Raw genomic sequence first — 19,807 nt, 5'->3', positions numbered from 1 at the left:
AGAGGATGTCTGGTTTTTTGTTGGTTTTTTTTTTTTTGGTGGGGAGAGAAATCCATGAGAGTCAGGATAACTGAAGACAGCTCAAGAATGGGAAGACAGTAAGATTGGGAATCCTTGTCCTAGAAAAACAACTGGCAAATGGTACAAGGTTTTACATGATTCAAAACATGATAGTCATTTGAGAGACCACTCAAACAATCCTCCCATCCAGGGCATGGATTGCCACATGGCTGCAGTTCCACAATGCCCACTGGTATAGCACATCATGGTTACAAAAAATAAAACTGTTAAAATTTGATCTTTTTGATGGAATAAATTGATTTTTTTCCTGCAGGCAGTACAACTATCTCCAGTTGACTTATGAAGAAAGTAAGGTTCAAAAATGTAAGGTCACTTGCTTGAGGTCACCAGTAAGGGCAGAGCTGGATTTTACTTCCGATCTTCTCATTTCAAGACTAGCACTCCTGCCACCACCTAACAAGTGGATGGGTTATTTGGCCTCAGTTTAAATACCTCCAGCAAAGAAGAAATCACTTTTTTATAAGGAAACATTGTTCTGTTGTTGAATGGGTCTCGTTTTTAGGGAATTCCTCTTTATGACAGATTGAAATTTACCTCCCTATAACTTCCATTCAAGTTTTCTTCTCATGCAGCCAAAAAGAGATGACTAGGGACTCAGTCTTAGTCTCTTATATCTACTGAAAGCAAAGTAGATTATTTATGCATTCTTACTCTCCTGTAGTACTTATATATCTAAAAGGAAGCCCCATTGCAGGGAATTAGAATGAACAAATTAAAGAAAGCCCAAGCCACCAAAGATCACTTTGCTGTGGGAAATCGCTTTTATAGCTGCAATTCTAGGCATGTCCAAGTTTATAAGGGAAAATCAGGGGAAGTTGTACTTCTTATTTTTATCAGAGAAAGATCCTTACTTTAAATAGACAAAAAATAGGGAGGACCTCTAATTTACTTCAAACTACAATTCCTAAGCTTTTCTTTACATATCCATTCTCTTCATCTTATATTTGAATGCCTGTAGGCTATCATGTTTCAATTTATGCCCTCTGTAATATATTCACGAACAGGTTGAGCATATTTAAAAGGATAACTAAAAGTTGCTAGCTGTCTTTTGCGATATTCCCAATGAGCCAAGATTTCATCGGTATAGACAACTTCTTCCAGTGATGAAGACTTCCATACCTTTAGCAGATGATCCTCATGAGTTGCTGTGGGTGAAAAATTCATCATTTTGTGACTAACCATTTGATAATAAGCCCCTCCAAATTAAGCTAAAGTGGGTCTCCCAGATGATAGTTGAGTGACAAGCCTTTGCTCAGTTTGGTGGAATCTGCCAAAGCATGTGCTCTGTTGCCACAGTCTTTTGAGAACTCTAATGAAAATAATAGTATTATACTTTATTACAAGTTTCTTACTAGGAGCACATTTTAACTTTAGATACACTGAAGAAGACTGAGCACACCATTTGAACATTTTAGACTACACGACTTGGATCTTAACACAGAAAAAAAAGAGTATTAATGATAAGGGTGGGAGTGCAGCCTATACAATTTAATATCATTCATGGAAAAGCTTTAAGGAAGACATTATACCAAATCCTGAAGGCAATCAACCTGGCCATGGAGCACAGAACCTAACTCAACAAAATCCCAAATTTCCAAAAAGCTAGAAAGAATGAACTAAACTATGGCTAACAGATCAATAATAGGTTATTAAGGGAATCTAGATAAGCTGAAGTCATATCTAATTATATAAACCAGATATTCTTCACCTGGGGGCCATGAATAGAATTCAGGTGGTCTATGAATTTGGATGGAAAAAAATTACTTCTTTATTTTTAATAGCCTATGGTTTTTTTTGTTTGTTTTTTTTTTTTGTAATCCTATGTATTTTATTTTATGCGTTTGAAAAAATAATTCTGAGAAAAGGGCCCATAGGCTTGACCAGGCTGCAAGAGGGGTTCACAGCACACAAAAGGGTGAAGATTTGATCAAATTGTCTTTGGATGGCCCAGAGATTAGACATTACACTGTAGAGGACAGGTCATGAGTTTGTCCCATAGGGACATTTCATAAGTTCTACTGTTCTTAATGATCAGATTCTAGTTTCCTCCTTAACCATAATGACTCATGTAATTTCCTTCATCTATGTGAGCACACAAATAAAGTGAAAAAGCTAACTCCACTAACTCCAAGGAAACAACAGGACCCAAATTTCTGAGAGATTTCAGTTGAGAGAAAGTCAGTGACTGTCCCATAGCTGTAATGGTCCATATCTAAATGCACTGGTGGGATGGAGTTAGGGCTGGGGGTAGTAAGGGTAGAGAGAAATGGTAGAAAACACATTTGTATCCTATAAGAAGACCTTCATTTGGTCTCACTTGTCTTCAAAACAACTCCTTCTCTTTCTCAAATCACTTTTTTCCAAATTCTCTATTTCTTCACAATGGCACCACCAATCTCATAAATACTCAGGTTCAATCCATATTTCAAACATGATTAAATTCATCTTCTTAAAGCAACTCTTGTTATGCCTCTCTGTTATTCAAAATCCTTCAGTGGCTATCCCTTGCATATGGGATAAAGTCGAAACTCCTAACATATATGGCCCTCCATAACCTTGTCTCACTCTACCTTTGATTATGGTGATGTCAATGGTGACATATCATTAATCAGTCTACTACCTTAATCTTCTATGTAAACTATATTACTTTAGGTAGTCCTCCTTCTGGGACACACATAAACCCAACTTATTAAAATCTGGAAAGAATGACTCCCAATGCAAGGAAGGTACTAAGGAATGGCAATGAAAAGGTGAAACATACAGAAAATTAGATTTAACATTCTGAAGGATTGTCATATGACGAGGAATTAAATTGATTCCAATTAGCTCCAGAGAGCAGAATCAGGACTAATAATGGGAAGTTCCATGTAGGCATATTTGTGCTCATTATAAGAAATAACTTTCTAATAATTAAAACTATTCAGAAATGGAATGGGTTACATTGAGGAAGCAAGTTCTTCCATTACTGAAAACATTCAGTGAAGGTAAGATGAAGATATTTGGGAATCTGACAGGGGGAGATTCCTGATTCAGGTATGCATAGGACTTGATGACCTCTTCAACTTCATTTCAATTCTGAAATTCTTTGATTCAAACTGAACAAAGTAATTTGAGTGAAAATTTTTTAAAAATTAATGTAAAAATAAAATATATCAATAATTACTTTAAATTTTAAATTGCCATTTGGCAATTACAAAACTCCTTCTCTATGGGACTCAAACTTTAAAAGACATTCTCTCTTTCCTTCCTCATATTCACCTGAAAGCAAATTCTTTTTTGTGTATGTTTTTAACTTGAAAGCACTAGGAGGTAGAATGAAATACCTTAAATATAATCTGACTGCTAACTTCCAAGCCCAGGGCAGCATTACTTTAACCAGCCTGGCAAATGACTTGCATTCCTAGAGCACTTCCAGGTTTATTAACCCCCATTTTAACAAAAAAAGAAACAAAGGCTCAAAGATATTAATGTCCCCATGATCACATGTGTATTACACACAAATTACAACATATATGATCTTATAAGAGCCCTATAAATTAGACAATACAAGTATTATTCCCGGCTCTTTAGATGAGGAAACTGAGGCAGAGGTCAAATGAAATGGCCATAGTTATAATTCATCTGGGCCAGAAGCAGGGGCTGGCTGCAGAACTCTCTTTCTCCCAAGTCCTGTGCTCTTTCCACCATACCATCTTAATCTAGAAACTAAATTCTACTTTCAGAATTCTTTGGGCTTATCTCCCCAAAACCACACCAGTCCATTTCCTCTCCATGAAGTGGTTAAAGATATAAAGTCAATTTTGTATCTTGTTAAGCATTAATTAACCTTCTTTTCCAACATGTATATGCGCACAATTTTAAACTGGCCACTGGGAAGCATTGGTTCAGGTGCTGCTTCTTGCCTTAAGTGACTGCCTTGATGCCATCTATCCTTTTTCACGATCCTAATCAAAATTTATGAAAGTTCACAAAATTTCCCAGATGATCTGATGTTTCCAGAGCATCAAACATGTTACCCCGCCTTTTTTTTTTCTCCCTGAGGCTGGGGTTAAGTGACTTGCCCAGGGTCACACAGCTAGGACTTGTTAAGTGTCTGAGATCAGATTTGAACTCAAGGCACTGCACCACCTAGCTGCCCCCTGCTTTTTTTTTTTTTTTTTTTTTTTTTAAAGACTAAGAGAAAACATTAAAAAATCACATCAGATTCTTTAGGAGAGCCTATTGATATACAAACAGATTCACTGAAGCACATCTTTAAACAGACATTTCCTAGACTGCTTAAGTTCATTAGTAGTTGCTAACTGTTTTTGATGGAAAGTATATCAAGTAGAAAAATGAAGCTAAGTGTTAGGAAACACAGCCACTGAAGATCAATCTGAAAAGGAAAATGATGCATTCCTAACATAAGTAGTAGAGAGGATTTTATGTCAGGCTTGTCAAAAACACAACTATATACAATGTAGCGCCACTCAAAGCAACAAAAAAGAAATTATCCAAGAGTAGAATGTTAACTGTACCAGCAAGATATCAAGATGTCATTAGCATTAATAAATTTAAAATTTGTAAGGGATTAAAAATACTTGATCCTTATAATAATCCTGGGAAGTAGGTACTATTATTATCCTCATTTTTCATATGAGGAAACTGAAGAAATAAGCATTTAAATAGCAACCACTATGTGCCAATCACTGTTTGGCACCTGTTTATGAATATTACTTGATTTCATAACAATCTTGAAAGTCAGATGCTGCTATTATCTTTATTTTGTGGTTAAGGAAGCTGAGGCAACCTGAAGTAAAATGACTTACTTAAGGTGACACAGTTCGTAAGTATCTAAAATAAGAATGGAATTCAGATCTTCTTAACTCCAAACTCAGAACTGGGCAACCTGTGAGATGGAAGGCAGATGTCATACTGCAAACAGCATGAAACCTCAGTATGGAAACATGTTGTCCCAGCTCTCCTACTAATTATTTGCATCATGCTGGGCCATTCACTTCTTTTGGGGCTTTGGTTCCTTCATTGATAAAAGGGAGTTGGACTAGTAGTCTCAAAGATCTCTTCCAACTTTGACATTCTGGGATTCTATGAGAAAGGAGAACCATACAGTAAAAAAATAAATAAAAAAGTGTATCTGTCTCATATATGTAAAAGCCCAGCTGGGAAAAAGATTGCTCAGGGTGGTCCAAGAGTGTCTGACTAATGTGAGGAGAAGCAGGAGACAGCAGCCAAGGAAAAGTTTGGAAAATTCTACTAACAGAACTTTTCGGAAGAGTAGTATCAAAAGCAAGTGGTAGAAGCATCTTTAAAAACTGGTCAAAAGGACTGAAATAAAATGTTCCTAGGAGAAGAATCCAGTATTCCTCATCTCTCAGTTCCCATGACATATTACGAAGTTATAAAACTAATTAATGGAGCCTTTTCAGCGGATATTACTTCACTCATACAGACCTTCAGTAAGTCTGAGAGAGCCACTACAGATTCTTCACAGCAAAAATGGTCTTAGTCACTCTTACAAGGGTAGGGGAACAGTTTAGCAGGGTTTCTCAGTCTTCAAATCTCTCTTCTAATCTACTACCAAATAATCTTATTCTAATCCTTTCACCTTTTACATTCCTGTTCCCACCCATAACAATCTAGTAGTTTCCCCAGATGTTCAGTGGATGTTGCCTCTCTCACACGTACCTGCAGCAGTGCCAGATCAGCATCCTGAGCGAGCTGCTGCAGATTCTTCACAGCAGAGGTGGTCTTAATCACTCTCACGAGGGCAGGGGAACAGTCTAATGGGAGTTCACTGAGTAGGGACTTCTCATCATTGAGCAGCAGTAAGGCATGGTAAGGTCTGCCATTAGAGAAACCCACATGTTAACTGAAATCATTCCAGTAACAGACAAAGCAATGAGTAGCAATGGGGCAAGTTCTGCTTCAGCACGCAGCCTGCACAGACTAAACAGGGGACTATAAGAGGGAACATTCGGAAGCAAATCTGGACTTGGCAGCTTCACTGTCTGTACTCTAGTATATTGATTTCAAATTCAAAAAGAAACAGAGCTGCTAATCCATACATAAAAATCCTTGTGGTCTGCATATTGATTTCATTTTAAAATGTCACATTATTTATGTTTGCATTTTTATTTCTTTTATTAAAAATTAGCCAATTATCTTTCAACCTGTTCTGGGTAATATTCAGGAGTACTGTGGGTTGCAATAGCCCATAGGCCTGTGTTTGACACCTGTGCCCAGGGTACAATGCTAAGTCCAAACTGCAAATGCTAAGGAGGTATTAAAAAACTTAAAGGAATAAACAGGGGAATTTCAGTCAGATCTTGTGTCAGGAAAAATGGTAAAAAGGAGATAAGAAATGTGATAAGTACTTCTAAAATCAGCTAAAAATACTACTGGAGAATACAGTTCAGAGATACTAGACTTAAAATTAAAGACCTGGGTTTGAGTTCTGTAAAATAGGGATAATAACTATACGGTATGAGGAAAGCGCTTTGAAAATTTTTGAAATGTAAATGCTCCAAGAGGAGAGTTTTCCATCTGAGAAATAAAAACTAAACTAAAAGCCTAATTTGAAGAGGTTTTTAGGAGCAAGGAAATTTATTTAAGGAAAGAGAAGGATAATAATGCACATTCCCATTGAACTTCACTGTTGGCTTAGAACTTCTTTCACAAGAATTATCATATACATTTTACAGATGAAATGGCCTAGAGGGTTAAACTGACTTGTCAACAGTCTCAGACATAGGAGGTGTGAGAAGCAGCAGTCTTGGCAACAAGGCAAGCATCCTTTTCAAGGTACTACACCAACTCTTTGGTTTTCTGAGGAACCAAAAGAAGTAAGTTTTTATAACCTATTTCTTTGATGGAAATTTATAAGTTTGATGAAGAAGCCAATCAGAAACAACAAAGGCTTTCAGAAGACAGTCCGCAATGACAAAATCAGACTTGCAACAAGTTCAGCTCACTCCTATGAAATGTCACCTTTTTGAGAAAAAACAAATGGTCACTAGGCCTTGGGCTAAGATCACAGAGAAATATCTAAACCTATCCTGGATGTGTCAGGGATGAAGCAAAGGGAAGGGCATTTCAGCCACTTCTGGACATTGCCTTGTCTAAAATAAAAGCTTATCATATTTCAACTATGACATTTGGCAGAAGCCCATTTCTGAAGCAGGAAACAAGCACATAAAAGCACCTGGCCTGTGGACTCAATAGCTTTCAGAAGTAATGTGATTAGTAAAATATTTGGAGCACAGAGCAATTCAGAAAGGAAAACAATGATCTAGAAATTACTAGAGAGAAGGGGGAGCATGAGCCCCTTGGAAAACAAGATGTACTTACCGGATAGCTTTCAGGCTCTTTTCAATGGCTTCAGGAGGTATAAAATTTGTTGCAACATAATGGATTTTATGAGGCAGGCAGAAACTCACTTCTAGCCAATTATTGATGTGTAATCGTACCACACCAGTGGTACAGAGGCTGCAGAAAATCAAATGTTACAATAAGTTGTTTGTGAAACCTGTGTCCTGCTGCATCAAACTGTCCATAGGTTGTCTGGCCCTTTTAGTAGGATTTTCATAAATGGTTTTTGACAAGAGATTTCCTTTTACATGTTTAGTACATTGCAGAGACCCACTTATTTTACAAATCAAATCCCAACTTGGGTATTCTGTTTCTCATTCAACCTGCTCCTGCTTGTCAGAAGAAACATGAAAGTGGATATTAAACTTTCTCATACCATAGAAAAACCACAGGAGGAAAGTTGTTATTCCTTGGAAAATGAAGAAAGCACATAATAGGAATCATTCACATTCTTTTTTTCTAGTCTTGGGATCTACAGTTCAGTAACAATGCTAAAAAAAAAATCTACTGTAAGATCTTTAATCATTACTATCCCTCGATCAATGAGCAAAATGAACATATTTCACACAAAAGAATAAATTCAGCTATTGGGCTTTCTTTCAACAGCTCATCAGAGCTTGAATTTTGCCTCATTAACCATGACTTCAGCATCTATTCTGTACAGAATCTGAGTCAGAAGGACTTCAATGGTCATCATGTGGATCTCCACTCAAAGAATCCCCTTTATACAAGGGCTTCTTAAACTTTTTCCACTTGCAACCTCTTTTCTGCCCAAGAAAATTTTACACAACCCCAGACATATAGGCATATAAAATCAGTATACAAATCAAACATTTACTGATAATAAATCATAATTTTGTGACTCCTATACTCAGTGATATGACTCCATATAGGGTCATGACCCCACAGTTTAAGAAGCTTTGCTCTAATCTGGAATTATGCCCCAAAACTTATCAACCTTCTTTGATCCAGCAGTGCTACTACTGGGTCTGTATCCCAAAGAAATACTAAAGAAGGTAAAGGGACCTGTATATGCCAAAATGTTTGTGGCTGCCCTTTTTGTAGTTGCTAGAAACTGGAAAATGAATGGATGCCCATCAATTGGAGAATGGTTGGGTAAATTGTGGTATATGAAGGTTATGGAATATTATTGCTCTGTAAGAAATGACCAGCAGGAGGAATACAGAGAGGCTTGGAGAGACTTAAATCAACTGTTGCTGAGTGAAATGAGCAGAACCAGAAGATCACTATACACTTCAACAACAATACTGTATGAGGATGTATTCTGATGGAAGTGGATATCTTCAACATAAAGAAGATCCAACTCACTTCCAGTTGATCAATGATGGACAGAAATAACTACACCCAGAGAAGGAACACTGGGAAATGAATGTAAATTGTTAGCACTACTGTCTATCTACCCAGGTTACTTATACCTTCGGAAGCTAATAATTAATGTGCAACAAGAAAATGGTATTTACACACATATATTGTATCTAGGTTTTATTGTAACACATGTAAAATGTATGGGATTACCTGTCATCGGGGGGAGGGAGTGGAGGGAGGGAGGGGATAATTTGGAAAAATGAATTAAAAAAAAAAAAAAAGAAAAGAAATGACCAGCAGGATGAATAAAGAGAGGTTTGGAGAGACTTACATGAACTGATGCTAAGTGAAATGAGCAGAACCAGGAGATCATTATACATTTCAACAACAATATTGTATGAGGATGTATTCTTATGGAAGTGGATATCTTTGACAAAGAGAAGATCTAATTCAGTTCCAATTGATCAATGATGGAGAGAATCAACTACACCCAGAGAAGGAACACTGGGAAATGAGTATAAACTGTTTGCATTTTTGTTTTTCTTCCCAGATTATTTTTATCTTCTGAATCCAATTCTTTCTGTGCAACAAGAAATTCAGTTCTGCACACATATATTGTATCTAGGATATACTATAACATATTTAACATGTATAAGACTGCCTGCCATCTAGCGGAAGGGGTGGAGGGAAGGAAGGGAAAAATCAGAACAGAAGTGAGTACAAGGGATAATGTTGTAAAAAATTATTCATGCATATGCACTGCCAAAAAAAAGTTATAATTATAAAATTAAAAAAAGAAGCTTTGCTCTTTAACTTATCTGATGAGTAATCACCCAAACTCTTTCAAAAACCTTCAGTGAAAGAAAGCCCTATGCTACTTTGGGGTAGCTTAAATTGTTAGAAAATGTATCCTTACATTAAACCTAAATTTATGTTTAAAGCTTTGAGCTAATGCTCCTACTTTCGTTTGTGACCACAAAGAAAAACCCCTCTTTCAATTCCTCCTTCATATTACAGCCCTTCAAATACTTAAAGGTGAAGAGTCAATAGCTACTAAAGTAGGGAAAGAATGTGTCATGCATAGGATAAGGCTCAAAAACAGGCTAAAAGCTGAAAGTAGAAAAGACCTGAGCAAAAAATTAGTCTAGGTTCTGGGGGAGAGATAAAGGCCCCTCAATAGGATATATATTTTACCTGCAAGTTTAATATTCAGAAGATATTATTTTAATATTTATTACTTTTAGGAAATGTAGAAAAACGAAACAAGGAAGCAAAATATGCTCCTTTGTCTTAGAAATTTAACACATGAGTTATATTAACCACCTGCAAGGAGGATGTTAAAAGAAGTAGCTATAAGAAAATAGCGTGAGCGAAACTTTAAGATAATCAGAAAATGAACCCAAAAGTAAAACCACAAATGAGCTATATAGAGCAGTAAAATGGTTACTAAGATAGTGGAACTTGAACTTAGACAAAGAATATGCATAGCTATATAAATTATACTAACAACTGAGGCAGAATGTCTGAGAGCATCTAAGACTGAAGGAGAATGGGAAGTGGTTTAATCTATCCAAAATTGGTCACTGCATTCAGGAGAGGCCCATTTCCTATACCTTTTAATTGTAGTTACATAGAACCAATAAAATACTCAGATGAATCCAGGTTTCTTCCAAATTATACCATAATCTTGGAAAGAGACAAAGGGAGCAGGGGGAGAAATTGAGGTAAAAATTCTGAGAATCTTGGAGTTGGATAGAACAATAGTGCCAAGCCTTACTCTAAGAAAAATCTCAAAAAGTGGTCTTTTATCCTTTCATGAAAAATATCCACTAAGAAAGAACCCATTACTTTGTATAGACCATTCTACTTCTGCATATGTCTAATTGTTACAAGTTAAATTAGAAAAAATGAAAAGTTCCTGGTAATTTGGACTTTGTGTTCACTTTACAAGTGAGCCTCTAAGAAATAAGCCATCTCTAATTCCATAGATTGATCCTGGACATTGGAGGGCCATTTTGACTGTCCCTAATAGTCTTTTTAGCTACACACAATGGAGACAGGACACTAGTAGTAGGAATTGTATAAAGATGCTTTCATATTTATATTAGAGCAGGAGAAATCCTAGTTAGTTGGCTAGCTAGCAGAAGAGGTAAAATGGGAATCTAGGTCTCTGAATTCCTATCTCAGTGTACCTTTTTTGGGGGGGAGGAAGGGTTGTTCAGTTTTATTTGACTCTCTATAACCTCATTTAGGGTTTTCTTGACAAAGATATTGGAGTGATTTTCTATTTCCTACTCTAGTTCATTTTACAGATAAGTAAATAGGCAAACAGAATGCAATGCCTTGCCCAGGGTCACACAATTAAGTGTCCTGAGGTGGGATTTAAACTCAGGTCTTCTTGACTCCAAGCATAGTGCTCAATCAGCAGCACCTAGCTTTCCCAGTGCTCTCTCTACTAAACATCAACTCTGCAGAAAAGTAGAAGAAGAAAAAAGGGAGAAAATGAAAGAATAAAGACAGTTGGCATCATTGGAAGTTACCATGATGAACCTACTCCATTCAGACTTCAATGCCACTGGTAGGTATCATATCATTTTCCTTCTACCACGATCTTAATCATTTCTGCTGACTTTTTTGGCACTAATCTGGATATGTTATAATTGATTGACAATCACTGCCTAGGGTGAGCTCTATTTCTTGCATGTAACTGCTGCAAGATGGCCTCTATATTTTCCAAATAAGTCTCCAGTATGTTTCTACTTAAGAGACATTCAGAACTTTAAAAAAAAAAAAAAAGAAAGAAAGAAAGAAAGAAAGGAAAGCTAACAATATTCTTTTAAGAATGCTGCTAATGAAAGTTTCAGGATACAAAATAAACCCACATAAATCATCAACATTCTTATATATCACTAACAAAATCCAACCGTTAAAAAGAGAAATTCCATTTAAAGTAATTACCGATAGTATAAAATATTTGGGAATCTATCTACCAAGGGAAAGTCAGGAACTATATGAGTAAAACTATAAAACATTTTCCACACAAATAAAGTCAGATCTAATCAATTGGAAAAATATTAAGTGCTCTTGGATAGGTTGAGCAAATATAATAAAGATGACAATACTCCCTTAACTAATCTATTTATTTAGTGCTATACCAATCAGACTCCTAAGAAACTATTTAATGACCTAGAAAAAAATAAAAACAAAATTCATCTGGAAGAACAAAAGGTTAAGACTTTCAAGGGATCTAATGAAAGAAAAATCAAATGAAGGTGGCCTAGCTGTATCAGATCTAAAATTATATTATAAAGCAGTGGTTACCAAAACCATTTGGTATTGGCTAAGAAATAGACTCGTTGATCAGTGGAATATATTAGGTTCACAGGACAAAGTAATCAATAATTTTAATAATCTAGTGTTTGACAAACCCCAAAACCCCAGTTTTTGGGATAAGAATTCACTGTTTGACAAAAATTGCTGGGAAAATTGGAAATTAGTATGGCAGAAACTACGCATTGACCCACATTTAACACCAAGATCAAGTTAAAATGGGTTCATGATCTAGGCATAAAGAATATTATAAATAAATTAGAAGAACATAGGATAGTTTACCTCTCAGACCTATGGAGGAGGAAGGAATTTGTGACCAAAGAAGAACTAGAGATCATTATTGATCACAAAATAGAAAATTTTGATTATATCAAATTAAAAAGCTTTTGTACAAACAAAACTAACGCAGACAAGATTAGAAGGGAAACAATAAACTGGGAAAACATTTTTATAGTCAAAGGTTCTGATAAAGGCCTCATTTCCAAAATATATAGAAAATTGACTCTAAGAAATCAAGCCATTCTCCAATTAACAAATGGTCAAAGGATATGAACAGACAATTTTCAGATGAAGAAATTGAAACTATTTCTAGCCATATGAAAAGATGCTCCAAGTAATTATCAGAGAAATGCAAATTAAGACAACTCTGAGATACCACTACACACCTCTCAGATTGGCTAAGATGACAGGGAAAGATAATGTTGAATGCTGGAGGGGATGTGGGAAAACTGGGAGACTGATATGTTGTTGGTGGAATCCAGCTATTCTGGAGAGCAATTTGGAACTATGCTCAAAAAGTTATCAAACTCTGCATACTCTTTGATCCAGCAGTGTTACCACTGGGCTTATATCCTAAAGAGATCTTAAAGAAGGGAAAGGGACCTGTATGTGCCAAAATGTTTGTGGCAGCCCTTTTTGTAGTAGCTAGAAACTAGAAATTGAATGGACGCCTATCAATTGGAGAATTGCTGAATAAATTGTGGCATATAAATGTTATGGAATATTATTGTTCTGTAAGAAATGATCAGCAGGAAAACTGTAGAAAGGCCTGGAGAGACTCACATGAACTGATGCTGAGTAAAATGAGCAGGACTAGGAGGTCATTATATACTTCAACAACAATACTATATGATGATCAATTTTGATCTGGCTCTCTTCAACAATGAGATGAACCAAATTAGTTCCATTTGTTCAATAATGAATAGAACCAGCTATACCCAGCAAAAGGACTCTGGAAAATGACTGTGAACCACTACATAGCATTTCCCATCCCTGTTTTCATCCGCTTGCATTTTTGATTTCCTTCTCAGGTTAACTTTACCTTATTTCAAAGTCTGATTCTTCTTGTGTAGCAAAATCCATAGAGACATATATTTAAAAATATGGCTAATATAAGAAATCGTTTTCCTGTAGATAGGTACTGGAGGATATGGTTTATTTGTTTTAATTGTCCAGTGGGTGGGAGGGATAATAGCAGGAGCAGATTAATTTTTTAAAATATTCGTACTTGAAAATTTTTTTTAAAAACTATAAAAAAGTTTTATGCTTTGTACATAATCATAAATCAAACAATAATATTTATACCTGTGTCTATATTTCTAGCTCCTCTTTATTGAAATCCACTGGAGAAATGGAAAAGTCCTTTATTTAGATTCTCTGCAACATCAACATCTCTAAAATATATTACTAGATTTATGACTAAATTATGTCAGTCCTGCTGGTAGAAGGTGGTTATATTAGGAAACATTTCCTGTTCTGCTTATGTTCAGGCCCAAATTTGGGAAAACAAAGACTAAGTGTCTTTTAGATCCAATTTCATTGCACTTGGAGATCAAGTACAATCACTGCCTTGTCTTTTTCTAAATGCTAAAAATCTGAAGAAATGCAGTACCAATGAATGTAAAGTAGGTCCCCTGAATGTCAGCAGAGAACAAGACAGGTATGCTATGAAAAAAAACCCACAATCTACCTTTTGCATCATGTCTGTAAAGAACTGAAAGCCATCAAAGAAAGAATATGCAGGATTCTAGAGTTTCACAAAGACACTGACCTTCCAGTCAGAGGCACACAAATGACCACTTAATTACAAATAGAAAAAGCCAAAGTATCAGGAAATAAGTATGGCATGGAAAAGCAGCATGCTGTATTTGAAAGAACAACTGGTTGGAAGTCTGAAACGCTATTAAAACTTAAAACTCTTCTATGATTTTGGAACACCCTGTGTTTAAGTTTCAGTTCTGCCATATTGATTTATGTGACTTTGTCTAGTCACTCAACTTCCTGCAGCCCCAGCTGCCTCACTTGTAAAAGAGAAAAAAAATAATAATTTATAAGACTTATCTTACAGGAATTGTATGAAAATCAAATGAGATAACATATGCAGTATCCTTGTTAAACAAAAAGGGCTATATACATGTGAGCAGTTACATAATCTTTTACTTCAAACTCACGTTTTCAGCCTTCAATGCCAGAGGTCCCCAAAGTTTCCTCTAACCAATCCACATCAACAAAGTTGGTAAGATATTGTGGTTAGTTTAATTACAGGTAAAAATAAACGAACCTCTTTTGTCTCTGAAAGAGGCTGCATAATTAAGAGGGAATAACAGATAATAGCTGGAAGATATCTCATTTAGATCAATTCTATAGATGGAGAAATTGAGGGCCAATTCCAACACAGATCCTAAATTCAAATCAAGTACTCTTTCCACTGCACTAAAATGCTTCCCCAAAATATCAGCAAAAGGAGAAATAAAAGCACCCACCAAAACCTACTTTCTTAAAGCTCCTTACTGCATGAGTTGACTCCTACTATGAGAATTCTTTTTTCCTAGATGGCTCACTTTGGTCAATATTTACCTCTTGCCTATAATTAAAAAATAAATAAAAATTTTTATTTCCATAGCATTTTGTAGTTGACAAAGCACTTTCCTTACAACTCTGACACTTTGGTAGTGCAAGTATTATTACCACAAATGATAAAAAAAAGACTCAAAAAAGTTTTAATGACTCTTCCATTAAAGAACTTTCATGGAACTAATTCTGGCCTTTCAAAGACCATATCATGGAATGCAAAGTCTGCTGGGTCACATCAAGAAAGAAAGGCTTCAAGTATTATCTATGGACTAAACATCTATTGCTCAAAGACTAACCTTGCTAAATTCAAAGACTAGAATGAGATTTTTAGCTACAAAAACAAAGATCATCATCTAAGATCTATAAGTAAATCCACAATAATTAAATCACAGAACTTCAATATAGTATTGTGCCCAAAGCAATGCTATATGCTATAAATAGCAAAAGCAATCTTCTGATCTCAAATCCAGGGCACTTCCTATTATATTACATTACTTCTCTGAACAGCACAATAGCTTTTCTAGCCCAATGTACTCTGATAACCAAGGCATACCATTTTGCACATGGACATTTTGAAAACCTTAAGACATTTATGCGAAGTCAGCTCTGAATTTTTTAGTAGTTTCCTCTTTTTAATGCATCTCCTCCATCAGGATATTTAATGATGTTTTTTCCCCCAGAAAAGCAAAACAACCAAGAGTAATCACTATGACCTAAAGTAAAAGTGAAGCTAGTGTGAGCTATCATTATGATCTGAGAGAAGAAACAGATCTAGCCTTAACACTCATATTCCTAAAGGACTGCATTAATAAAACTGAGCTATTGTTATAGGGCCTGAGGGCCTGGGAGGAAAAACAGACTATTGTTCTTTTTTTACAAAATCCTTCAAAAGATGAATGTATAATAATAGGATTTAACAAGGTACAAGAGTTTGGTGGGGAAATCCATGGGTTTCTCCCCTATATTTCAATGCCCTGATCTTGACTTCATTAGAGAATAAGTATTAATAAAACATGTCTGGAGCTGATAAAGTCATGCTGTAGGCTGTTCCTTAGCTTTCAAGAGTTCTGCTTGTATCTGATTTGGGGTATTCCAGGATTGTGATTCATATATTAAAGTCTGAAAAATGGTTTCAGCTTCTTAAAGAAACAAAGTAGAGAATAAGTAATCTATTAAGTGAGAATCATGTTAAACGGTCTAAATTTTAACTGTTATGATTTCTGCTATTATAGAACTGAAAAATTAGTTATAACTGTTTCCTCAGTTGTAAAATAGGCATAAAACTTGTCCTACCTCATATCTCCCTGAGCAGTTGTGAGGTAAAAAACTGTAAACCAGAATCCTATAGGGGCATCTAGATAGCATGGTGGATAGAGCACTGGCCCTGGAGTCAGGAGGATCTGAGTTCAAATGCAGCTTCACTTAACACTTACAAGCTGTGTGACCCTGGGCAAGTCCCTTAACCCTAAATGCCTCCCCAACCAAAAAAAAAAAAAAAAAAAAAAAAAAAATCAAATGAGTCTTATAGAAATGTGATTAGGACCCCTCTGTGAGGAAGGGATATACCCAAGTTTCTACCTAGTTGCTATTAAATGTCTAGTTTGTCTTTTTCTGTGTACTCTATTTGCACTGTAGCTGCCCTCCACAAAAAAAGATTCGGAACTAGAAGATAATGGCATACAAATATTGCACTAAAAAGGAATGCACCCTTGAAACTGGAGGCTTTATACTCCATCCAAAACACTGCTGAAACACCAATTAAAGTACTGCTCCAGACCTTAAAAAAATGAGGAGAATGTAATTTTCAGCTCTCCTCTGGCTACTGAGAAAGTCCTTGAAACTCTTCATAGCAACAGGGTAAACAGAAAAACCTGACAATGGAGGAATCACAAGGCAGAAGAGAAAGGAGAGGAAAAGGGGAATTTTTTTTCCTCCTTTAACAGTCATTTTAAAAGTCTATAACCCACTCTTCTGAGCAGGACTTTATAACCTAACTGGTTTTGATCCCCAGTGTTTTTCTTTCCATTCACTTTGGTATTAATGGCATTGTCTGAAAAGGCTTTGTAGGAAATAAACTGTCACTACATGCCAAAGGCAGGAAGGGCCTCCTTGGAGATGATCCAAGCCTTCAAATAACTATGTAAGCATACTGAAAGCCTTGGCCCATAATGTGGTGACTTGGAATGATTTACTGGGAAATTAAGACTCCTCAACAGATGATTTTGCACTGGGGTATAAGGCCCAGAGCACTGGTCGTCACAACACTATGTTGACCAATCTGTTTTATAAAACAAAGATAAACACATACATGCATTTACATTCTTTAATACAAAGCCAGAACTTGTTTAGGAATTTAAAATGTCAAAATCATGGTCTAAGGCTGAACACATGATTTTCCTCTCATCTTCCCTCTGATCACCTCCTTACTTCTACCTTGTTTTCTTCCCCTCCCCACTTAATAGTATTTTTTCCAATTACATGTAAAGATAGTTTTCATCATTCACTTTTATAAAATTTTATTTCTAAATTTCTCCCTCTCATTTCTTCCTCAAGATGAAAAGCAACCTGATATAGGTTATATATTCTACCTTATTTTCTTAGAACATAATGTTGTCTCTGAATATACATGCATTTCCTGCTCCACAATATTTAACTCTAATTTTAGAAGGATTAAAGAAGATCCAAAGTCATAGAATTTGTGGGGAACATGAAGATCCATTTGTGGTAAGATCCTGACCTGAAGCATAATTTCTGATAAAGGGTCAATCAGATTTAACTTGATATCTACCAGAAAAATGAGGAATCCACTGCCTCCCAAGCAAATACATACAGATAATCAAAAGTATGAAGGAGCAATGTCAAAGCATGAGGTCTGCACATAATATCTGAAAGCTTCTAGTCACTAATCCAGGTTGAGAGCAGAATTCTTTTTATTTTACATCTAATGAACCTACCAAACTTATTAATTTAGAGACTTTATAAATGAATTGTTTCCCAAATGCTTTGGGATCTGTATCAACATTATTTGCAATTTAAATAAAGGACATTGAGGCCCAAGCAATAGTAATAAAGAGAAAATGGATAAGGGGAGCTATTATTCTTCTCCATCTAGGTATCAATAATAACTTACATTAAAATGGAACTTAAAGGTTAATGAAACACTGCCGGAGGCAGGCAGGTAATACCAGTATCACTATCCCTCTTCTGCTTATGAGGAATCTGAAGCTCAGAAAGTTAAGACGACTTGCTTTCCCCTACCCAGCCAAGCGTGAGGACAAACACAAATCGGGGTCTTCAGACTCTGAGTTCAGTCCTCTTTCTACAATGCTACATTCTGCTCTTCTTTATGTGTTAAGAACACACCAGGTTTTCTCAGTTGCACTAAGGAAATGCAGAGCCTCAAAGAATCAATGCCCTAAGTATATCTTTCCTCCCTAGTCCAGCAACCTCTGCTTTCCTCTCCACGTCAGCCCAGGGAGAACACAAGAGAATGCAGAACAGGAAGGACCTAGGAGTTCACCTAGTCTAGTTTCTTTCATTTTATAGTGAAGAAACTCGAGAGACCTAGTCGAAGTAAGCTGCCCAATAACACCCTGACAGTAATGATGCCTTTTCTAATACATTATACTTATCAGAGAACCCCAGCAAAAACCTGTGCACACCCAAAGCAGTTTTATTATTGTTTATCATGGTCCTCATTTCTTCTCTTATAACTCTTGGATTTAATTGGCACCAAGGTTCAAGGAAACTCATCTCAATACTAGTACTTCAAAATAGCCATCAAAATGTTGGTATAATCCAGGATCCCCACAGCAAAAACTTTAATGCTTTCAATTCATTTAATGAATATTGAGAATATATAGTATTCAAGATAACACAGACAAATGTAACACACACACACACACACACACAAACACACACACACACATATATATATTAAAAAAATACATAGACACATAAATACATGTAATAGACAAAAGCTTCATGAATTGTGGTCACAACCCCATATCGGATTCACATAATTGAATGTGGAGGTTGCAAAAAATTTGGTATCAGACAAAGGTATCAAATAGTGCACCAAGATTTAATTATGTATTACATGTTATATAAAAAAGCACATCCATCTCATTAGTATGCAAATTTGCTTTCATTTCATAAGTAGTAAAATTATATATATAGCAAAGAATTGTCTTTGATTTGTATATCTGTTTTATACACCTATATACCTAGAATATATGTATATATACCTAGGGGTGCATAAAAATTTCTCAGGGAAAAAAAGGGATTGCAAGTGGAAAAAGTTTAAGAATCCTAGTTAATAGATAACACCACATATTCAGAAGTAGATAGATGAAGAGAGAACCCTAACACATAGTTTGGGGAACACAGAGGGCTTTTACCCTATTTAGGTAAATCACTGCAAAGTGGAATGAGCCATGAATTTAGAGCCAAGTTCAAATTTAGGCTCTGTTATGAATTGCCTATGTGATAGCAGGCAAATTGCAGACTATTCCCTTTGAGCCTTAGTTTCCGCCTCTGTACAAAAAAGGAGTTGGACGAGATGATCTGTAAGTTCCCTTCCACCTTTAAAATATTATGATCCTTTGATTTTTCTCATGCAGCATAATAAATATGGAAATATGTTTAGAAGAAATGCACATGTTTAACTTGTATTAGATCACTTGCTGTCTAGGAAATAGAGGAGGTGGGGAGAGAAGGAGGAAAAATTTAGAACACAAGGTTTTTCAAGGGTGAGTGTTGAAATCTATCTTTGCATGTATTTTGAGAAATAAAAATCTATTATTATTAAAAAAATAAATAAAATACTATGATCCTAAGATTCATGGTT

General features: G+C 35.8%; 1 protein-coding gene across 5 annotated transcripts in view; it reads right to left on the bottom strand.

Annotated features, from left to right (window-relative positions):
• NPRL3 (NPR3 like, GATOR1 complex subunit) overlaps window positions 1-19,807 on the bottom strand; it is a 74,540-nt gene that overhangs the window by 21,753 nt on the left and 32,980 nt on the right. For all 5 annotated transcript variants that reach the window (XM_074279839.1, XM_074279840.1, XM_074279842.1 and 2 more), the window contains 2 exons: window positions 7,429-7,566; window positions 5,767-5,923 (listed from right to left, as the gene is read on the bottom strand). In XM_074279839.1, the coding sequence (XP_074135940.1) occupies window positions 5,767-5,923; window positions 7,429-7,566 (295 nt within the window). The remainder of the gene's footprint in view (window positions 1-5,766; window positions 5,924-7,428; window positions 7,567-19,807) is intronic.

This window comes from Sminthopsis crassicaudata, chromosome 1 (genome assembly GCF_048593235.1).
Source record: "Sminthopsis crassicaudata isolate SCR6 chromosome 1, ASM4859323v1, whole genome shotgun sequence".
NCBI lineage: Eukaryota > Metazoa > Chordata > Mammalia > Dasyuromorphia > Dasyuridae > Sminthopsis > Sminthopsis crassicaudata.
The sequence above is the reverse complement of the archived record's forward strand: the minus strand, read 5'-3'. Positions and strand labels throughout refer to the sequence as shown.